Source organism: Phyllobates terribilis, unplaced genomic scaffold (genome assembly GCF_046119375.1).
Source record: "Phyllobates terribilis strain yellow unplaced genomic scaffold, ASM4611937v1 Scaffold_1__5_contigs__length_1240528914, whole genome shotgun sequence".
Taxonomy (NCBI): domain Eukaryota; kingdom Metazoa; phylum Chordata; class Amphibia; order Anura; family Dendrobatidae; genus Phyllobates; species Phyllobates terribilis.
Window position 1 is genome coordinate 97772420 of NW_027362761.1, and position 23023 is coordinate 97795442.

General features: G+C 39.7%; 1 protein-coding gene across 1 annotated transcript in view; it reads right to left on the reverse strand.

Annotated features, from left to right (window-relative positions):
• The window catches only part of LOC141165943 (prostaglandin reductase 1-like), a 191530-nt gene that overhangs the window by 52081 nt on the left and 116426 nt on the right, over window positions 1-23023 (reverse strand). The window contains exons 4-6 of the mRNA XM_073652063.1: window positions 4404-4463; window positions 948-1115; window positions 531-648 (exon numbers count right to left, since the gene is read on the reverse strand). Coding sequence (XP_073508164.1) covers window positions 531-648; window positions 948-1115; window positions 4404-4463 — 346 coding nt within the window. The remainder of the gene's footprint in view (window positions 1-530; window positions 649-947; window positions 1116-4403; window positions 4464-23023) is intronic.

Consider the following 23023-nt stretch of genomic DNA (forward strand, 5'->3'; position numbering starts at 1 on the left):
ACCGCAGTACAAATAAATTCACTGGTGGCACAGTACTGACGTTCATCCCATAGTCCAGGGTACCCACAGGCCAAATCAAGTCCTTCATGGACTGGCACACAAGGTGTCAGGTAAGAAAATACCTGCTTTTGTGTGATCTGGTGTATGGGTTCCCAATTTATTTTAGAGTGTACTCTGGGGTCTAAATTAATTTTAGGACTTTGATGTCTGAACTGTGGTATCTGGCAAACCAGGTTTTGACATGGTAAAACAAAGTTAACCTTTACTCCTTGTTTATTTCTTCATTGTTTCATTTATAGTTGTGATTGTTACCTTGCCATTGTTTGCACTGTTTTATTGTTGTCATTTATTCTGCTTTTAAATAAGAGCTATTTTTTAGTACAGTTTTTTATGACTCATTATGTGCAACTTGTTTTTAGCCTTTTTTATCTTTTGAAAAAATTGGTAGAGGTTCCCAGGGATATGCATCTTTTTCTCTGGATTCCCCAAGACTATATAGGTTGTACATTTATACACGTTCCATAATGTACCTTTATTTTAGCAATTTGTCCTACTATTGTGCCCACAGCACCAGCTGCACTGTTCACAAGCAACACTTCCCCTGGTTTTGGATTGCAGATTTGCTGTAGACCAATGTAAGCTGTTACTCTGGTTAGAGAAGAAACATAAAGTGAATTAACATTGGATTACATAAGCATGCATATGTACATCTGTAAACATGGGCCATTTATTGTGGTGTACCAGCTCAATTTCTCTCCCTTAGCTATTAGAGTATAATGTCATATTGGTCTTTTCATGTGTTTATTGCATGAAATACATAACTTATTTTTTTTCTTTTCATCCTCCAAAATATGGATAAGTTAATTATATTCATTTTAATCCGATGTTTCAGGCCTGGTAAGGGAGGAGGTTATACAAACATTGAGGTGTGTACTTTTAAGGCTTACCCAGGCATGCCAACAGCTCCAAGTGCCAGTGATCTTGGCAGTGATTCAGGCCAACTGGATGGCAAAGCACGGAGTTCTTTCCCATCTGATATGAAATGTGTGGTCCAGCCTGACCGACCAACATAATAATTTCCAACAGCAAAGGCAGGATTTTTGCTTTCTACCACCCTGGATTGAAAATGAAAACACAAAGTAGATGATCAAACACTTAATAATATTGTTCTCTGCAATCTAGAACTCCCGGTCTAACGCCTTCACTATAAAAATAGAGATTGGTTTCAAACAAGGAAATATATTTAGCAACCAAATGACCATTCATTTTCTAACTTGTGATTGAATAACATCACATTTAGGCTGTGGTAAGACGGCTGTAGATTCTCTCATGCGAGAGAATCAGGTCTGATTATGCTAATCTCACTCGGCTCAAAATCTGTCAGAGTTTGTCATCTCGCCTTGCTACTCCTCTGCTCCCTTTGCAAATCCCTTTATTGGCTCACATTCCCCCAGCGTATCCAGTTCAAACTACTAACACCGACCTACAAAGCCATCCATATCCTTTCTCCTCCATACATCTCTGAACTAATCTCCTGATATATTCCCTTACGTAATCTCCGGTCCTCCCAAGACCTCCTTCTCTCCTCCACACTTGTTCATTCCTCACCCAATTGCCTCCAAGATTTCTCCTGAATATCCCCCATCCTCTGGAATTCTGTGCCTCAACACGTCCGATTAGCCTCCACATTTGGATCCTTCAGACGGAACCTGAAAACCCGTCTCTTCAAACAAGCCTACAGCCTGCCATGACCTTGCCTGCTGCCACCTCAACAACACCGAAGAGACCGCAACCCCCCAACCTACTGTCTCCGCCCCATTCCTGTAGAATGTAATCCCACAAGGGCAGGGTCCTCTTCCCCTGTACAAGTCTATCATTGTTAGTTTGTTTACTGTAAGTGATATCTGTATTTTGTATGTAACCCCTTCTCATGTACATCACCATGGAATCAATGGCTCTATATAAATAAATAATAATAATCTTAGTGTGATCCGATCCGAGAGAATCAGGTCACAGGTGCGGAGGAGATAGAGAACTTAATTTCGCCATCTTCCATATTGTTTGTGTTTGAGGTAACCAGAATGCACTCAGATTACATCTGAGTGCAGTCCAATGTTTTAAACACACCTATAGACTTGTATGGATTTGCATGATTTTTCCTCATCCCGAATCGGATGAGAAAAAAAATTGCAGATCTGCACCGCCCCATAGTATAACATTAAGCTGAATGCTATCCAATAAACATCACACAGCACTCAGCCATGTTATACGCTCATGTGAGCCGTAAGGCTAAGTTCCCACAATGAGTATTTGGTGCTTTTTGATGCTACATATTTTCACTGGGCAAAAAATGCAGCATCTTATAGTTCCAGCAAGGTGGATAGGATTTATACAAAAATGTCATGCCCACTGTGGTAAATATGCATTTTATTTGCACAGGTAATCCACAGGTAAAAACACACATGCATTTTTATTGCGTTTCCGCAGCAGAAACACGATAAAGATGCATGTAATCCGCACATGACTTTACCAATAAAGTTTTATCAAAGTGAAGTAATAGGTAGTAGCAAAAACAAAGCAGTATGTAAACATGACATACCAAGAAGAGTAAAAAACCATAGCAGAAAACACGCAATAAATAAACACATGTGAAAAAATGTTACAATTTTTCAGCACATTTCTTAGGCTGAAAAAGCCCCCTTGGCGTATACTCGAGTATACACTTACTGTATATATATATACTGTATATATATATACACTGGCTGTGGAAGGTGGGTGGGTGTTGCACCGGTGGAGGAGCGGTGCCGTCTGCAGCAGCTACCACATGTGCCCACTGCTAAAGGAAATGAATATTCACTCTTCTCCACACCCATGGGAGTAGAGAGGAGTGAATATTAATTTTCTTTAATAGTGCCCATGGGCGTAGAGAAGAGTGAATATTCATTCTCCATGGGCGTGGAGAAGAGTGAATATTCATTCTCTTTAGTAGCGGGCAAACGAGATTGCTGAGCCACAGCAGGAAGCCGGCGGCTGTGGCTACAGTGTGTGTTATTAAGGAGAATGACTATTCACTCCTCTCCACACCCATAGTCCCGGCGTGGAGAAGAGTGAATATCCCCGCAGATCATCTCAGCGTCTGAGGGCGCAAGGCAGTGACATCATGCGCTGCTCAGATGCTGAGATCAGCAGCTGGCAGAACAGGACGCCACGCTGGAGCAGAGGGAAGGAAGGTCAGTAGAAGTGTTTATTTTTTTTCACTTGTGTAGTGATGGGGGGCCATTCATACCAGGATTGGGGATGAGTGGGCCATGCATACCAGGATTGGGGGATGAGGAGGCCATGCATACCAGGATTGGGGGATGAGGGGGCCATGCATACCAGGATTGGGTGATGAGGGGGCCATGCATACCAGGATTGGAGATTAGGGGGCCATGCATACCAGGATAGGGGATGAGGGGGCAATGCATACCAGGATGGGGAAATTTACCAGTAGCTGCTGAATTTCCCACCCTAGGCTTATACTCGAGTCAATAAGTTTTCCCAGTTTTTTGTGGTAAAATTAGGCGCCTCGGCTTATATTCGGGTCAGCTTATACTCGAGTATATAAGGTAACCTAATTTAAATGATTGGTGAAGAAATGCTGCAGAAAATCTGCAACACCAAAAGGTGATCAAATACTGATGAAACTCTGACCAAACTCTGACGAAACTATGATGACACTCTGAAGAAAATCTGATGAAATTCTGATGTAAATCTAAAGACACTGAAGAAAACCTGATGAAACTCGGTCCGTTTTTCTCATATGTGAAAAAAACTGACGTAAAAATGAAGCCTTACATTATTTCATACACTGATTGCATCCAAATGCTGTCAAATTTTTTCATGGACCCATAGACCAGCATTGTCGATCTTGATCTGACACTCGGATCAATATCAGACATGTCTCTGATTTTGCATGGACCACTCGGTCCAAGGAAAAAATCTGACATGTGAACACCCCCATAGACTGTCATAGGTATGAGTGTTATCCGTGAAAAAACTAATTGCACTTTTATGTGAAAAACTAACGTGTGAATGAGCCCTTACTTGGACATGTCTTTTTGTGCATGGTGATAATGTATGTAAAGCACTGTGGAATATGATGGTGCTATATAAGTTTCTAAAACAATAATGGTTAGGCAACCTTCACACTATCAGTAGTTGTTTTTTTACCTAATGTATTTGTAAGCAAAAACCAAAATTGGAACAATCAGAGGAAAAGTATATTAGAAACTCGTCACCACTTCTGTATTTATTACCCACTCCTGATTTTTATTTAAAAATACTGATGTAAAATACTAACTAAATACTGAACATGTGAATGTGGCCTTACAGAGATGTCATGTCAATAGAAATGGTCTTACCTGGCAACCTGTGATCCCATCATGACACCACCTTCTTTCAATACAGTCCTACTGTATGCTCTGAAAATAGAAGCTAGTTTAGATATACAGGTGCATCTCACAAACTTAGAATATCATCAAAAAGTTAATTTATTTCAGTTCTTCAATACAAAAAGTGAAACTCATATTATATCGTCATTACAAACCGACTGATCTATTTCAAGTGTTTATTTCTGTTAATGTTGATGATTATGGCTTACAGCCAATGAAAGCACAAAAGTCATTATCTCAGTAAATTAGAATACTTTACAACAACAGCTTGAAAAATGTTTTTAAAATCTGAAATTTTGGCCTACTGAAATGTATGTTCAGTAAATGCACTCAATACTTGGTCGGGGCTCCTTTTGCATCAATTACTGCATCAATGCGGCGTGGCATCGAGGCAATCAGCTTGTGGCACTGCTGAGGTGTTATGGAAGCCCAGGTTGCTTTGATAGCAGCCTTCAGCTTGTCTGCATTGTTGGGTCTGGTGTCTCTCATCTTCCTCTTGACAATACCCCATAGATTCTCTATGGGGTTAAGGTCAGGTGAGTTTGCTGGCCAATCAAGCATAGTGATACTGTGGTTATAAACCAGGTATTGGTACTTTTGGCAGTGTGGACAGGTGCCAAGTCCTGCTGGAGTATGAAATTTCCATCTTTTAAAAGCTTGTCAGCAGAGGGAAGCATGAAGTGCTCTAAAATTTCCTGGTAGACGGCTGCGCTGACTTTAGTCTTGATAAAACACAGTGGACCTACACCAGCAGATGACATGGCTCCCCAAACCATCACTGATTGTGGAAACTTCACGCTAGAACTCAAGCAGCTTGGATTGTGGCCTCTCCACTCTTCCTCCAGACTCTGGGACCTTGATTTCCAAATGAAAATTGGAACTTTGGGACCTTGTGGAATGTGTCAATGACTGCCTTCTGGACATTTGTCAAGTCAGCAGTCTTCCCCATGATTGTGGAGCCTACTGAAACAGACTATAGGACCTTTTTAAATGATTAGGAAGCCTTTGCAGGTGTTTTTTTGTTAATTATTTTAATTTACTGAGATAATGACTTTAGTGTTTTCATTGGCTGTAAGCCATAATCATCAACATTAACAGAAATAAACACTTGAAATACATCACTCAGTTTGTAATGACTCTATATAATATGAGTTTCACTTTTTGTATTGAAGAATGAAAAATAATTAAGTTTTTGATGATATTCTAATTTTGTGAGATGCACCTGTACATATATTGTACTCCTTATAGCTATGGAATAATCATGGTCTCTTAATAAGACCAACATTTTATCTGTCTGATAAAAAATAATATTTTTTGCACAGTTTACTCAAGTTACTTGCTCATAAGATAACCTAAAATTAACTCATTATATGGAGTTCCCCTGCTGTGACCCCCAGCAATCAGCTGTAAATTCTGTGAATATTTTTCATGAAGTGTTTAGTTTCTCTGCAGGACGACCACTGGAGAAATTTACCATTACACAATGTACATTTAAATTAGTGAATTGTCTGTGTAATGAAGGAGAGCTATAGATACTCTTCATATACCCTCAGGAAGAAAACCCCACTGTATTAATAGGGTGTACGAAGACTGTTTTCCTCTTTAAAGGGAACCTATCATGTAAAATAACGCTGTTAACTTGCAGATATGGGGTTAATCTGCAGGTTAATAGCAGTCTGATATCATGTGGCCGCTCATTCAGTCATGGGGGTGGCGCCGGCATCGTTTCAGGCACCGCTCTGTGCATAGAGAGCTTTTATATTGGGGTGCAGGGTGGTAGTAGTGTCGAGGGATTGCTGTGGTATTATATTCTCACCCTGACCGCCCACAAATACAAGATATCATCCGTATTGTATTGCGCTTTGCATGTTGTGTAAAACACTTACAGTTTTCGGTTGCTCCTCCATTTTCTTTAGGAATCCAGCCGTTGGAGGCATGCAATCATTGTCACACACAATCTCTCTTTTATATAAAACAACTTTACTCAACTTTTCTTTTCCAGTTCTGGTCACAGATACAGCAGTCACAGTTTCAATAGCAGATACAGTACAGCACATTGTGATACAGCAGTCATAGTTTCAATAGCAGATACAGTACAGCACATTGTGATACAGCAGTCATAGTTTCAATAGCAGATACAGTACAGCACATGTTCTGTTGCTCATCCTGAGCTCTCCCTGCATTCCCTGTTACCTCAGGCTCTGTAATGCCTTCCTCTTCCAATACGGTTTTCATGCTTCCTGACCCTCTATTCTGCTGGTTCAGTATCCCACTGAAAAACGTCCGCATACTGTATATACTACCCTTCAGTGTGCTCCTCGTACTTCCTAAGGCTCCTCGCTTAGTCTGCTGCTCCTGTGTCCTCTCTTCTTGCTGCATGTCTCCTGACCTTCAGCCCCCTGGCCCTGAACTTCTCCTCAGTCTTCCTCCAGCACATAATTAACATTTCCGCTAACTACGACATCTCTGACAGAACTGATTCCTGACAGGAATAACAGTTGCTCCCCTCTGGCCCAAACTCCTCTCCCTTTTTTAACTGGACCAATCAGCAACCGTCTCCGCTGGTCGCTGGGCAAACTTCTCCCTTTACCAATGAACTGCTGTATTCACCCACTAATAACGTACACTAAGCTTCCTATACTTGAGACTATGCCCTATCCTCTATATACTAATAGGCCCAGCACCACCTATCAGCCCCAATGTTTCTATCTATCACCCACTAATAACGTATACACTAAACTTCCTATACGCTACACTATGCCCTATCCTCTATATACTAATAGGCCCAGCACTGCCTATCAGCCCCAATGTTTCTATCTATCACCCACTAATAACGTACACTAAACTTCCTATACTCTACACTATGCCTTATCTTCTGTATACTAATAGGCCCAGCACTGCCTATCAGCCCCAATGTTTCTATCTATCACCCACTAATAACGTACACTAAGCTTCCTATACTCTACACTATGCCTTATCTTCTATATACTAATAGGCCCAGCACTGCCTATCAGCCCCAATGTTTCTATCTATCACCCACTAATAACGTACACTAAACTTCCTATACTCTACACTATGCCTTATCTTCTATATACTAATAGGCCCAGCACTGCCTATCAGCCCCAATGTTTCTATCTATCACCCACTAATAACGTATACACTAAACTTCCTATACTCTACACTAGGCCTTATCTTCTATATACTAATAGGCCCAGCACTGCCTATCAGCCCCAATGTTTCTATCTATCACCCACTAATAACGTACACTAAACTTCCTATACTCTACACTATGCCTTATCTTCTGTATACTAATAGGCCCAGCACTGCCTATCAGCCCCAATGTTTCTATCTATCACCCACTAATAACGTACACTAAGCTTCCTATACGCTACACTATGCCTTATCTTCTATATACAAATAGGCCCAGCACTGCCTATCAGCCCCAATGTTTCTATCTATCACCCACTAATAACGTACACTAAACTTCCTATACTCTACACTATGCCTTATCTTCTATATACTAATAGGCCCAGCACTGCCTATCAGCCCCAATGTTTCTATCTATCACCCACTAATAACGTACACTAAACTTCCTATACTCTACACTATGCCTTATCCTCTATATACTAATAGGCCCAGCACTGCCTATCAGCCCCAATGTTTCTATCTATCACTCACTAATAACGTATACACTAAACTTCCTATACTCTAAACTATGCCTTATCTTCTAAATACTAATAGGCCCAGCACTACCTATCAGCCCCAATGTTTCTATCTATCACTCACTAATAACGTATACACTAAACTTCCTATACTCTAAACTAGGCCTTATCTTCTATATATTAATAGGCCCAGCACCACCTATCAGCCCCAATGTTTCTATCTATCACCCATTAATAACGCACACTAAACTTCCTATACTCTAAACTATGCCTTATCTTCTAAATACTAATAGGCCCAGCACTGCCTATCAGCCCCAATGTTTCTATCTATCACCCACTAATAACGTACACTAAGCTTCCTATACGCTACACTATGCCTTATCTTCTATATACTAATAGGCCCAGCACTGCCTATCAGACCCAATGTTTCTATCTATCACTCACTAATAACGTACACTAAACTTCCTATACTCTAAACTAGGCCTTATCTTCTATATATTAATAGGCCCAGCACCACCTATCAGCCCCAATGTTTCTATCTATCACCCACTAATAACGTACACTAAACTTCCTATACTCTAAACTATGCCTTATCTTCTAAATACTAATAGGCCCAGCACTGCCTATCAGCCCCAATGTTTCTATCTATCACCCACTAATAACGTACACTAAGCTTCCTATACGCTACACTATGCCTTATCTTCTATATACAAATAGGCCCAGCACTGCCTATCAGCCCCAATGTTTCTATCTATCACCCACTAATAACGTACACTAAACTTCCTATACTCTACACTATGCCTTATCTTCTATATACTAATAGGCCCAGCACTGCCTATCAGCCCCAATGTTTCTATCTATCACCCACTAATAACGTACACTAAACTTCCTATACTCTACACTATGCCTTATCCTCTATATACTAATAGGCCCAGCACTGCCTATCAGCCCCAATGTTTCTATCTATCACTCACTAATAACGTATACACTAAACTTCCTATACTCTAAACTATGCCTTATCTTCTAAATACTAATAGGCCCAGCACTACCTATCAGCCCCAATGTTTCTATCTATCACTCACTAATAACGTATACACTAAACTTCCTATACTCTAAACTAGGCCTTATCTTCTATATATTAATAGGCCCAGCACCACCTATCAGCCCCAATGTTTCTATCTATCACCCATTAATAACGCACACTAAACTTCCTATACTCTAAACTATGCCTTATCTTCTAAATACTAATAGGCCCAGCACTGCCTATCAGCCCCAATGTTTCTATCTATCACCCACTAATAACGTACACTAAGCTTCCTATACGCTACACTATGCCTTATCTTCTATATACTAATAGGCCCAGCACTGCCTATCAGACCCAATGTTTCTATCTATCACTCACTAATAACGTACACTAAACTTCCTATACTCTAAACTAGGCCTTATCTTCTATATATTAATAGGCCCAGCACCACCTATCAGCCCCAATGTTTCTATCTATCACCCACTAATAACGTACACTAAACTTCCTATACTCTAAACTATGCCTTATCTTCTAAATACTAATAGGCCCAGCACCACCTATCAGCCCCAATGTTTCTATCTATCACCCACTAATAACGTATACACTAAACTTCCTATACGCTACACTATGCCTTATCTTCTATATACTAATAGGCCCAGCACTGCCTATCAGCCCCAATGTTTCTATCTATCACTCACTAATAACGTACACTAAACTTCCTATACTCTAAACTATGCCTTATCTTCTAAATACTAATAGGCCCAGCACTGCCTATCAGCCCCAATGTTTCTATCTATCACCCACTAATAACGTACACTAAGCTTCCTATACGCTACACTATGCCTTATCTTCTATATACTAATAGGCCCAGCACTGCCTATCAGCCCCAATGTTTCTATCTATCACTCACTAATAACGTACACTAAACTTCCTATACTCTAAACTAGGCCTTATCTTCTATATATTAATAGGCCCAGCACCACCTATCAGCCCCAATGTTTCTATCTATCACCCACTAATAACGTACACTAAACTTCCTATACTCTAAACTATGCCTTATCTTCTAAATACTAATAGGCCCAGCACTGCCTATCAGCCCCAATGTTTCTATCTATCACCCACTAATAACGTACACTAAGCTTCCTATACGCTACACTATGCCTTATCTTCTATATACAAATAAGCCCAGCACTGCCTATCAGCCCCAATGTTTCTATCTATCACTCACTAATAACGTACACTAAACTTCCTATACTCTAAACTAGGCCTTATCTTCTATATATTAATAGGCCCAGCACCACCTATCAGCCCCAATGTTTCTATCTATCACCCACTAATAACGTACACTAAACTTCCTATACTCTAAACTATGCCTTATCTTCTAAATACTAATAGGCCCAGCACCACCTATCAGCCCCAATGTTTCTATCTATCACCCACTAATAACGTATACACTAAACTTCCTATACGCTACACTATGCCTTATCTTCTATATACTAATAGGCCCAGCACTGCCTATCAGCCCTAATGTTTCTATCTATCACTCACTAATAACGTACACTAAACTTCCTATACTCTAAACTATGCCTTATCTTCTAAATACTAATAGGCCCAGCACTGCCTATCAGCCCCAATGTTTCTATCTATCACCCACTAATAACGTACACTAAGCTTCCTATACGCTACACTATGCCTTATCTTCTATAAACTAATAGGCCCAGCACTTCCTATCAGCCCCAATGTTTCTATCTATCACTCACTAATAACGTACACTAAACTTCCTATACTCTAAACTAGGCCTTATCTTCTATATATTAATAGTTCCAGCACCACCTATCAGCCCCAATGTTTCTATCTATCACCCACTAATAACGTACACTAAACTTTCTATACTCTAAACTATGCCTTATCTTCTAAATACTAATAGGCCCAGCACTGCCTATCAGCCCCAATGTTTCTATCTATCACCCACTAATAACGTACACTAAGCTTCCTATACGCTACACTATGCCTTATCTTCTATATACTAATAGGCCCAGCACTGCCTATCAGCCCCAATGTTTCTATCTATCACTCACTAATAACGTACACTAAACTTCCTATACTCTAAACTAGGCCTTATCTTCTATATATTAATAGGCCCAGCACCACCTATCAGCCCCAATGTTTCTATCTATCACCCACTAATAACGTACACTAAACTTCCTATACACTACACTATGCCTTATCTTCTAAATACTAATAGGCACAGCACTGCCTATCAGCCCCAATGTTTCTATCTATCACCCACTAATAAGGTACACTAAACTTCCTATACGCTACACTATGCCTTATCTTCTATATACTAATAGGCCCAGCACTGCCTATCAGCCCCAATGTTTCTATCTATCACTCACTAATAACGTACACTAAACTTCCTATACTCTAAACTATGCCTTATCTTCTATATATTAATAGGCCCAGCACTACCTATCAGCCCCAATGTTTCTATCTATCACTCACTAATAACGTATACACTAAACTTCCTATACTCTAAACTCTGCCTTATCTTCTGTATACTAATAGGCCCAGCACTACCTATCAGCCCCAATGTTTCTATCTATCACCCACTAATAACGAACACTAAACTTCCTATACTCTAGACTATGCCTTCTCTTCTATATACTAATAGGCCCAGCACTGCCTATCAGCCCCAATGTTTCTATCTATCACTCACTAATAACGTACACTAAACTTCCTATACTCTAAACTATGCCTTATCTTCTATATACTAATAGGCCCAGCACTACCTATCAGCCCCAATGTTTCTATCTATCACTCACTAATAACGAACACTAAACTTCCTATACTCTAGACTATGCCTTATCTTCTATATACTAATAGGCCCAGCACTGCCTATCAGCCCCAATGTTTCTATCTATCACTCACTAATAACGTACACTAAACTTCCTATACTCTAAACTATGCCTTATCTTCTATATACTAATAGGCCCAGCACCACCTATCAGCCCCAATGTTTCTATCTATCACCCACTAATAACGTACACTATACTTACTATACTCTAGACTATGCCTTATCTTCTATATACTAATAGGCCCAGCACCACCTATCAGCCCCAATGTTTCTATCTATCACCCACTAATAACGTACACTAAACTCCCTATACGCTACACTATGCCTTATCTTCTATATACTAATAGGCCCAGCACTGCCTATCAGCCCCAATGTTTCTATCTATCACTCACTAATAACGTACACTAAACTTCCTATACTCTAAACTATGCCTTATCTTCTATATACTAATAGGCCCAGCACTACCTATCAGCCCCAATGTTTCTATCTATCACTCACTAATAACGTATACACTAAACTTCCTATACTCTAAACTCTGCCTTATCTTCTGTATACTAATAGGCCCAGCACTACCTATCAGCCCCAATGTTTCTATCTATCACCCACTAATAACGAACACTAAACTTCCTATACTCTAGACTATGCCTTATCTTCTATATACTAATAGGCCCAGCACTGCCTATCAGCCCCAATGTTTCTATCTATCACTCACTAATAACGTACACTAAACTTCCTATACTCTAAACTATGCCTTATCTTCTATATACTAATAGGCCCAGCACTACCTATCAGCCCCAATGTTTCTATCTATCACTCACTAATAACGAACACTAAACTTCCTATACTCTAGACCAGGGTTCCCCAACTCCAGTCCTCAAGGCCCACCAACAGGTCATGTTTTCAGGATTTCCTTAGCATTGCACAGGTGATGGAATTATTGCCTGTGCAGGTGATGGAATTATCACCTGTGTAATACTAAGGAAATCCTGAAAACATGACCTGTTGGTGGGCCTTGAGGACTGGAGTTGGGGAACCCTGCTCTAGACTATGCCTTATCTTCTATATACTAATAGGCCCAGCACTGCCTATCAGCCCCAATGTTTCTATCTATCACTCACTAATAACGTACACTAAACTTCCTATACTCTAAACTATGCCTTATCTTCTATATACTAATAGGCCCAGCACCACCTATCAGCCCCAATGTTTCTATCTATCACCCACTAATAACGAACACTAAGCTTCCTATACTCTAAACTCTGCCCTATCCTCTATATACTAATAGGCCCAGAACCACCTATCAGCTCCAATGTTTCTATCTATCACTCACTAATAACGTACACTAAACTTCCTATACTGTACACTATGCCTTATCCTCTATATACTAATAGGCCCAGCATTACCTATCAGCCCCAATGATTCTATCTATCACTCACTAATAACGAACACTAAACTTCCTATACTCTACACTATGCCTTATCCTCTATATACTAATAGGCCCAGCACTACCTATCAGCCCCAATGTTTCTATCTATCACTCACTAATAACGAACACTAAACTTCCTATACTCTAGACTATGCCTTATCTTCTATATACTAATAGGCCCAGCACTACCTATCAGCCCCAATGTTTCTATCTATCACCCACTAATAATGAACACTAAGCTTCCTATACTCTAAACTCTGCCCTATCCTCTATATACTAATAGGCCCAGCACTACCTATCAGCCCCAATGTTTCTATCTATCACTCACTAATAACGAACACTAAACTTCCTATACTCTACACTATGCCTTATCCTCTATATACTAATAGGCCCAGCACTACCTATCAGCCCCAATGTTTCTATCTATCACTCACTAATAACGAACACTAAACTTCCTATACTCTACACTATGCCTTATCCTCTATATACTAATAGGCCCAGCACTGCTTATCAGCCCCAATATTTCTATCTATCACTCACTAATAACGTACACTAAGCTTCCTATACTCTAGACTATGCCTTATCTTATATATATTAATAGGCCCAGCACTACCTATCAGCCCCAATGTTTCTATCTATCACTCACTAATAACGTACACTAAACTTCCTATACTCTACACTATGCCTTATCCTCTATATACTAATAGGCCCAGCACTACCTATCAGCCCCAATGTTTCTATCTATCACTCACTAATAACGTATACACTAAACTTCCTATACTCTAAACTATGCCTTATCTTCTATATACTAATAGGCCCAGCACTACCTATCAGCCCCAATGTTTCTATCTATCACTCATTAATAACGTACACTAAGCTTCCTATACTCTAGACTATGCCTTATCCTCTATATACTAATAGGCCCAGCACTACCTATCAGCCCCAATGTTTCTATCTATCACCCACTAATAACGTATACACTAAACTTCCTATACTCTACACTATGCCTTATCTTCTATATATTAATAGGCCCAGCACTACCTATCAGCCCCAATGTTTCTATCTATCACTCACTAATAACGTATACACTAAACTTCCTATACTCTACACTATGCCTTATCCTCTATATACTAATAGGCCCAGCACTACCTATCAGCCCCAATGTTTCTATCTATCACTCACTAATAACGTACACTAAACTTCCTATACTCTAAACTATGCCTTATCTTCTGTATACTAATAGGCCCAGCACTGCCTATCAGCCCCGATGTTTCTATCTATCACTCACTAATAACGTACACTAAACTTCCTATACTCTAAACTATGCCTTATCTTCTGTATACTAATAGGCCCAGCACTGCCTATCAGCCCCAATGTTTCTATCTATCACCCACTAATAACGTACACTAAACTTCCTATACTCTACACTATGCCTTATCTTCTGTATACTAATAGGCCCAGCACTGCCTATCAGCACCAATGTTTCTATCTATCACCCACTAATAACGTACACTAAGCTTCCTATACTCTACACTATGCCTTATCCTCTATATACTAATAGGCCCAGCACCACCTATCAGCCCCAATGTTTCTATCTATCACCCACTAATAACGTACACTAAGAATCCTATACTCTAGACTATGCCTTATCCTCTATATACTAATAGGCCCAGCACCACCTATCAGTCCCAATGTTTCTATCTATCACCCACTAATAACGTATACACTAAACTTCCTATACTCTAAACTATGCCTTATCTTCTGAAAACTAATAGGCCCAGCACCACCTATCAGTCCCAATGTTTCTATCTATCACCCACTAATAACGTACACTAAACTTCCTATACTCTAAACTCTGCCTTATCTTCTATATACTAATAGGCCCAGCACTGCCTATCAGCCCCAATGTTTCTATCTATCACCCACTAATAACGTATACACTAAACTTCCTATACTCTAAACTCTGCCTTATCTTCTATATACTAATAGGCCCAGCACTACCTATCAGCCCCAATGTTTCTATCTATCAATCACTAATAACGTATACACTAAACTTCCTATACTCTAAACTATGCTTTATCTTCTGTATACTAATAGGCCCAGCACCACCTATCAGTCCCAGTGTTTCTATCTATCACCCAGTAATAACGTACACTAAACTTCCTATACTCTAAACTCTGCCTTATCTTCTATATACTAATAGGACCAGCACTGCCTATCAGCCCCAATGTTTCTATCTATCACTCACTAATAACGTGCACTAAACTTCCTATACTCTAAACTATGCCTTATCTTCTGTATACTAATAGGCCCAGCACCACCTATCAGTCCCAATGTTTCTATCTATCACCCACTAATAACGTACACTAAACTTCCTATACTCTAAACTATGCCTTATCTTCTGAATACTAATAGGCCCAGCACCACCTATCAGTCCCAATGTTTCTATCTATCACCCACTAGTAACGTACACTAAACTTCCTATACTCTAAACTCTGCCTTATCTTCTATATACTAATAGGCCCAGCACTGCCTATCAGCCCCAATGTTTCTATCTATCACCCACTAATAACGTGCACTAAACTTCCTATACTCTAAACTATGCCCTATCCTCTATATACTAATAGGCCCAGCACTACCTATCAGCCCCAATGTTTCTATCTATCACCCACTAATAACGTACACTAAACTTCCTATACTCTAAACTCTGCCTTATCTTCTATATACTAATAGGCCCAGCACCACCTATCAGTCCCAATGTTTCTATCTATCACCCACTAATAACGTACACTAAACTTCCTATACTCTAAACTCTGCCTTATCTTCTATATACTAATAGCCCAGCACTGCCTATGAGCCCCAATGTTTCTATCTATCACCCACTAATAACGTACACTAAACTTCCTATACTCTAAACTCTGCCTTATCTTCTATATACTAATAGGCCCAGCACTGCCTATCAGCCCCAATGTTTCTATCTATCACCCACTAATAACGTATACACTAAACTTCCTATACTCTAAACTCTGCCTTATCTTCTATATACTAATAGGCCCAGCACTGCCTATCAGCCCCAATGTTTTTATCTATCACCCACTAATAACGTACACTAAACTTCCTATACTCTACACTATGCCTTATCTTCTATATACTAATAGGCCCAGCACTGCCTATCAGCCCCAATGTTTCTATCTATCACCCACTAATAACGTACACTAAACTTCCTATACTCTACACTATGCCCTATCCTCTATATACTAATAGGCCCAGCACCACCTATCAGCCCCAATGTTTCTATCTATCACTCACTAATAACGTGCACTAAACTTCCTATACTCTAAACTATGCCTTATCTTCTGTATACTAATAGGCCCAGCACCACCTATCAGTCCCAATGTTTCTATCTATCACCCACTAATAACGTACACTAAACTTCCTATACTCTAAACTATGCCTTATCTTCTGAAAACTAATAGGCCCAGCACCACCTATCAGTCCCAATGTTTCTATCTATCACCCACTAATAACGTACACTAAACTTCCTATACTCTAAACTCTGCCTTATCTTCTATATACTAATAGGCCCAGCACTGCCTATCAGCCCCAATGTTTCTATCTATCACCCACTAATAACGTGCACTAAACTTCCTATACTCTAAACTATGCCCTATCCTCTATATACTAATAGGCCCAGCACTACCTATCAGCCCCAATGTTTCTATCTATCACCCACTAATAACGTACACTAAACTTCCTATACTCTAAACTCTGCCTTATCTTCTATATACTAATAGGCCCAGCACCACCTATCAGTCCCAATGTTTCTATCTATCACCCACTAATAACGTACACTAAACTTCCTATACTCTAAACTCTGCCTTATCTTCTATATACTAATAGCCCAGCACTGCCTATCAGCCCCAATGTTTCTATCTATCACCCACTAATAACGTACACTAAACTTCCTATACTCTAAACTCTGCCTTATCTTCTATATACTAATAGGCCCAGCACTGCCTATCAGCCCCAATGTTTCTATCTATCACCCACTAATAACGTATACACTAAACTTCCTATACTCTAAACTCTGCCTTATCTTCTATATACTAATAGGCCCAGCACTGCCTATCAGCCCCAATGTTTTTATCTATCACCCACTAATAACGTACACTAAACTTCCTATACTCTACACTATGCCTTATCTTCTATATACTAATAGGCCCAGCACTGCCTATCAGCCTCAATGTTTCTATCTATCACCCACTAATAACGTACACTAAACTTCCTATACTCTACACTATGCCCTATCCTCTATATACTAATAGGCCCAGCACCACCTATCAGCCCCAATGTTTCTATCTATCACTCACTAATAACGTACACTAAACTTCCTATACTCTAAACTCTGCCTTATCTTCTGTATACTAATAGGCCCAGCACCACCTATCAGCCCCAATGTTTCTATCTATCACCCACTAATAACGTACACTAAACTTCCTATAGTCTAAACTCTGCCTTATCTTCTGTATACTAATAGGCCCAGCACTGCCTATCAGTCCCAATGTTTCTATCTATCACTCACTAATAACGTACACTAAACTTCCTATACTTTAAACTGTGCCTTATCCTCTATATACTAATAGGCCCAGCACCACCTATCAGCCCCAATGTTTCTATCTATCACTCACTAATAACGTACACTAAACTTCCTATACTCTAAACTATGCCTTATCTTCTGTATACTAATAGGCCCATCACTGCCTATCAGCCCCAATGTTTCTATCTATCACTCACTAATAACGTACACTAAACTTCCTATACTCTAAACTCTGCCTTATCTTCTGTATACTAATAGGCCCAGCACTGCCTATCAGCCCCAATGTTTCTATCTATCACTCACTAATAACGTACAATAAACTTCCTATACTCTAAACTATGCCTTATCCTCTATATACTAATAGGCCCAGCACCACCTATCAGCCCCAATGTTTCTATCTATCACTCACTAATAACGTACACTAAACTTCCTATACTCTAAACTATGCCTTATCTTCTATATACTAATAGGCCCAGCACTGCCTATCAGCCCCAATGTTTCTATCTATCACCCACTAATAACGTACACTAAACTTCCTATACTCTACACTATGCCCTATCCTCTATATACTAATAGGCCCAGCACCACCTATCAGCCCCAATGTTTCTATCTATCACTCACTAATAACGTACACTAAACTTCCTATACGCTAAACTGTGCCTTATCTTCTGTATACTAATAGGCCCAGCACTGCCTATCAGCCCCAATGTTTCTATCTATCAACCACTAATAACGTACACTAAACTTCCTATACTCTAAACTCTGCCTTATCTTCTATATACTAATAGGACCAGCACTGCCTATCAGCCCCAATGTTTCTATCTATCACTCACTAATAACGTGCACTAAACTTCCTATACTCTAAACTATGCCTTATCTTCTGTATACTAATAGGCCCAGCACCACCTATCAGTCCCAATGTTTCTATCTATCACCCACTAATAACGTACACTAAACTTCCTATACTCTAAACTATGCCTTATCTTCTGAATACTAATAGGCCCAGCACCACCTATCAGTCCCAATGTTTCTATCTATCACCCACTAATAACGTACACTAAACTTCCTATACTCTAAACTCTGCCTTATCTTCTATATACTAATAGGCCCAGCACTGCCTATCAGCCCCAATGTTTCTATCTATCACCCACTAATAACGTGCACTAAACTTCCTATACTCTAAACTATGCCCTATCCTCTATATACTAATAGGCCCAGCACTACCTATCAGCCCCAATGTTTCTATCTATCACCCACTAATAACGTACACTAAACTTCCTATACTCTAAACTCTGCCTTATCTTCTATATACTAATAGGCCCAGCACCACCTATCAGTCCCAATGTTTCTATCTATCACCCACTAATAACGTACACTAAACTTCCTATACTCTAAACTCTGCCTTATCTTCTATATACTAATAGCCCAGCACTGCCTATCAGCCCCAATGTTTCTTTCTATCACCCACTAATAACGTACACTAAACTTCCTATACTCTAAACTCTGCCTTATCTTCTATATACTAATAGGCCCAGCACTGCCTATCAGCCCCAATGTTTCTATCTATCACCCACTAATAACGTAAACACTAAACTTCCTATACTCTAAACTCTGCCTTATCTTCTATATACTAATAGGCCCAGCACTGCCTATCAGCCCCAATGTTTTTATCTATCACCCACTAATAACGTACACTAAACTTCCTATACTCTACACTATGCCTTATCTTCTATATACTAATAGGCCCAGCACTGCCTATCAGCCCCAATGTTTCTATCTATCACCCACTAATAACGTACACTAAACTTCCTATACTCTACACTATGCCCTATCCTCTATATACTAATAGGCCCAGCACCACCTATCAGCCCCAATGTTTCTATCTATCACTCACTAATAACGTGCACTAAACTTCCTATACTCTAAACTATGCCTTATCTTCTGTATACTAATAGGCCCAGCACCACCTATCAGTCCCAATGTTTCTATCTATCACCCACTAATAACGTACACTAAACTTCCTATACTCTAAACTATGCCTTATCTTCTGAATACTAATAGGCCCAGCACCACCTATCAGTCCCAATGTTTCTATCTATCACCCACTAATAACGTACACTAAACTTCCTATACTCTAAACTCTGCCTTATCTTCTATATACTAATAGGCCCAGCACTGCCTATCAGCCCCAATGTTTCTATCACCCACTAATAACGTGCACTAAACTTCCTATACTCTAAACTATGCCCTATCCTCTATATACTAATAGGCCCAGCACTACCTATCAGCCCCAATGTTTCTATCTATCACCCACTAATAACGTACACTAAACTTCCTATACTCTAAACTCTGCCTTATCTTCTATATACTAATAGGCCCAGCACCACCTATCAGTCCCAATGTTTCTATCTATCACCCACTAATAACGTACACTAAACTTCCTATACTCTAAACTCTGCCTTATCTTCTATATACTAATAGCCCAGCACTGCCTATCAGCCCCAATGTTTCTATCTATCACCCACTAATAACGTACACTAAACTTCCTATACTCTAAACTCTGCCTTATCTTCTATATACTAATAGGCCCAGCACTGCCTATCAGCCCCAATGTTTCTATCTATCACCCACTAATAACGTATACACTAAACTTCCTATACTCTAAACTCTGCCTTATCTTCTATATACTAATAGGCCCAGCACTGCCTATCAGCCCCAATGTTTTTATCTATCACCCACTAATAACGTACACTAAACTTCCTATACTCTACACTATGCCTTATCTTCTATATACTAATAGGCCCAGCACTGCCTATCAGCCCCAATGTTTCTATCTATCACCCACTAATAACGTACACTAAACTTCCTATACTCTACACTATGCCCTATCCTCTATATACTAATAGGCCCAGCACCACCTATCAGCCCCAATGTTTCTATCTATCACTCACTAATAACGTACACTAAACTTCTTATACTCTAAACTCTGCCTTATCTTCTGTATACTAATAGGCCCAGCACCACCTATCAGCCCCAATGTTTCTATCTATCACCCACTAATAACGTACACTAAACTTCCTATACTCTAAACTCTGCCTTATCTTCTGTATACTAATAGGCCCAGCACTGCCTATCAGTCCCAATGTTTCTATCTATCACTCACTAATAACGTACACTAAACTTCCTATACTCTAAACTGTGCCTTATCCTCTATATACTAATAGGCCCAGCACCACCTATCAGCCCCAATGTTTCTATCTATCACTCACTAATAACGTACACTAAACTTCCTATACTCTAAACTATGCGTTATCTTCTGTATACTAATAGGCCCAGCACTGCCTATCAGCCCCAATGTTTCTATCTATCACTCACTAATAACGTACACTAAACTTCCTATACTCTAAACTCTGCCTTATCCTCTATATACTAATATGCCCAGCACCACCTATCAGCCCCAATGTTTCTATCTATCACTCACTAATAACGTACACTAAACTGCCTATACTCTAAACTATGCCTTATCTTCTATATACTAATAGGCCCAGCACTGCCTATCAGCCCCAATGTTTCTATCTATCACCCACTAATAACGTACACTAAACTTCCTATACTCTACACTATGCCCTATCCTCTATATACTAATAGGCCCAGCACCACCTATCAGCCCCAATGTTTCTATCTATCACTCACTAATAACGTACACTAAACTTCCTATACTCTAAACTGTGCCTTATCTTCTGTATACTAATAGGCCCAGCACTGCCTATCAGCCCCAATGTTTCTATCTATCACTCACTAATAACAGACACTAAACTTCCTATACTCTACACTATGCCTTATCCTCTATATACTAATAGGCCCAGCACTGCCTATCAGCCCCAATGTTTCTATCACTCACTAATAACGTACACTAAACTTCCTATACTCTACACTATGCCCTATCCTCTATATACTAATAGGCCCAGCACCACCTAGCAGCCCCAATGTTTCTATCTATCACTCACTAATAACGTACACTAAACTTCCTATACTCTAAACTCTGCCTTATCTTCTGTATACTAATAGGCCCAGCACTACCTATCAGCCCCAATGTTTCTATCTATCACTCACTAATAACGTACACTAAACTTCCTATACTCTACACTAGGCCTTATCTTCTGTATACTAATAGGCCCAGCACCACCTATCAGCCCCAATGTTTCTATCTATCACTCACTAATAACGTACACTAAACTTCCTATAATCTAAACTAGGCCTTATCCTCTATATACTAATAGGCCCAGCACTACCTATCAGCCCCAATATTTCTATCTATCACTCACTAATAACGTACACTAAACTTCCTATACTCTAAACTCTGCCTTATCTTCTGTATACTAATAGGCCCAGCACCACCTATCAGCCCCAATGTTTCTATCTATCACCCACTAATAACGTACACTAAACTTCCTATAGTCTAAACTCTGCCTTATCTTCTGTATACTAATAGGCCCAGCACTGCCTATCAGTCCCAATGTTTCTATCTATCACTCACTAATAACGTACACTAAACTTCCTATACTTTAAACTGTGCCTTATCCTCTATATACTAATAGGCCCAGCACCACCTATCAGCCCCAATGTTTCTATCTATCACTCACTAATAACGTACACTAAACTTCCTATACTCTAAACTATGCCTTATCTTCTGTATACTAATAGGCCCATCACTGCCTATCAGCCCCAATGTTTCTATCTATCACTCACTAATAACGTACACTAAACTTCCTATACTCTAAACTCTGCCTTATCTTCTGTATACTAATAGGCCCAGCACTGCCTATCAGCCCCAATGTTTCTATCTATCACTCACTAATAACGTACAATAAACTTCCTATACTCTAAACTATGCCTTATCCTCTATATACTAATAGGCCCAGCACCACCTATCAGCCCCAATGTTTCTATCTATCACTCACTAATAACGTACACTAAACTTCCTATACTCTAAACTATGCCTTATCTTCTATATACTAATAGGCCCA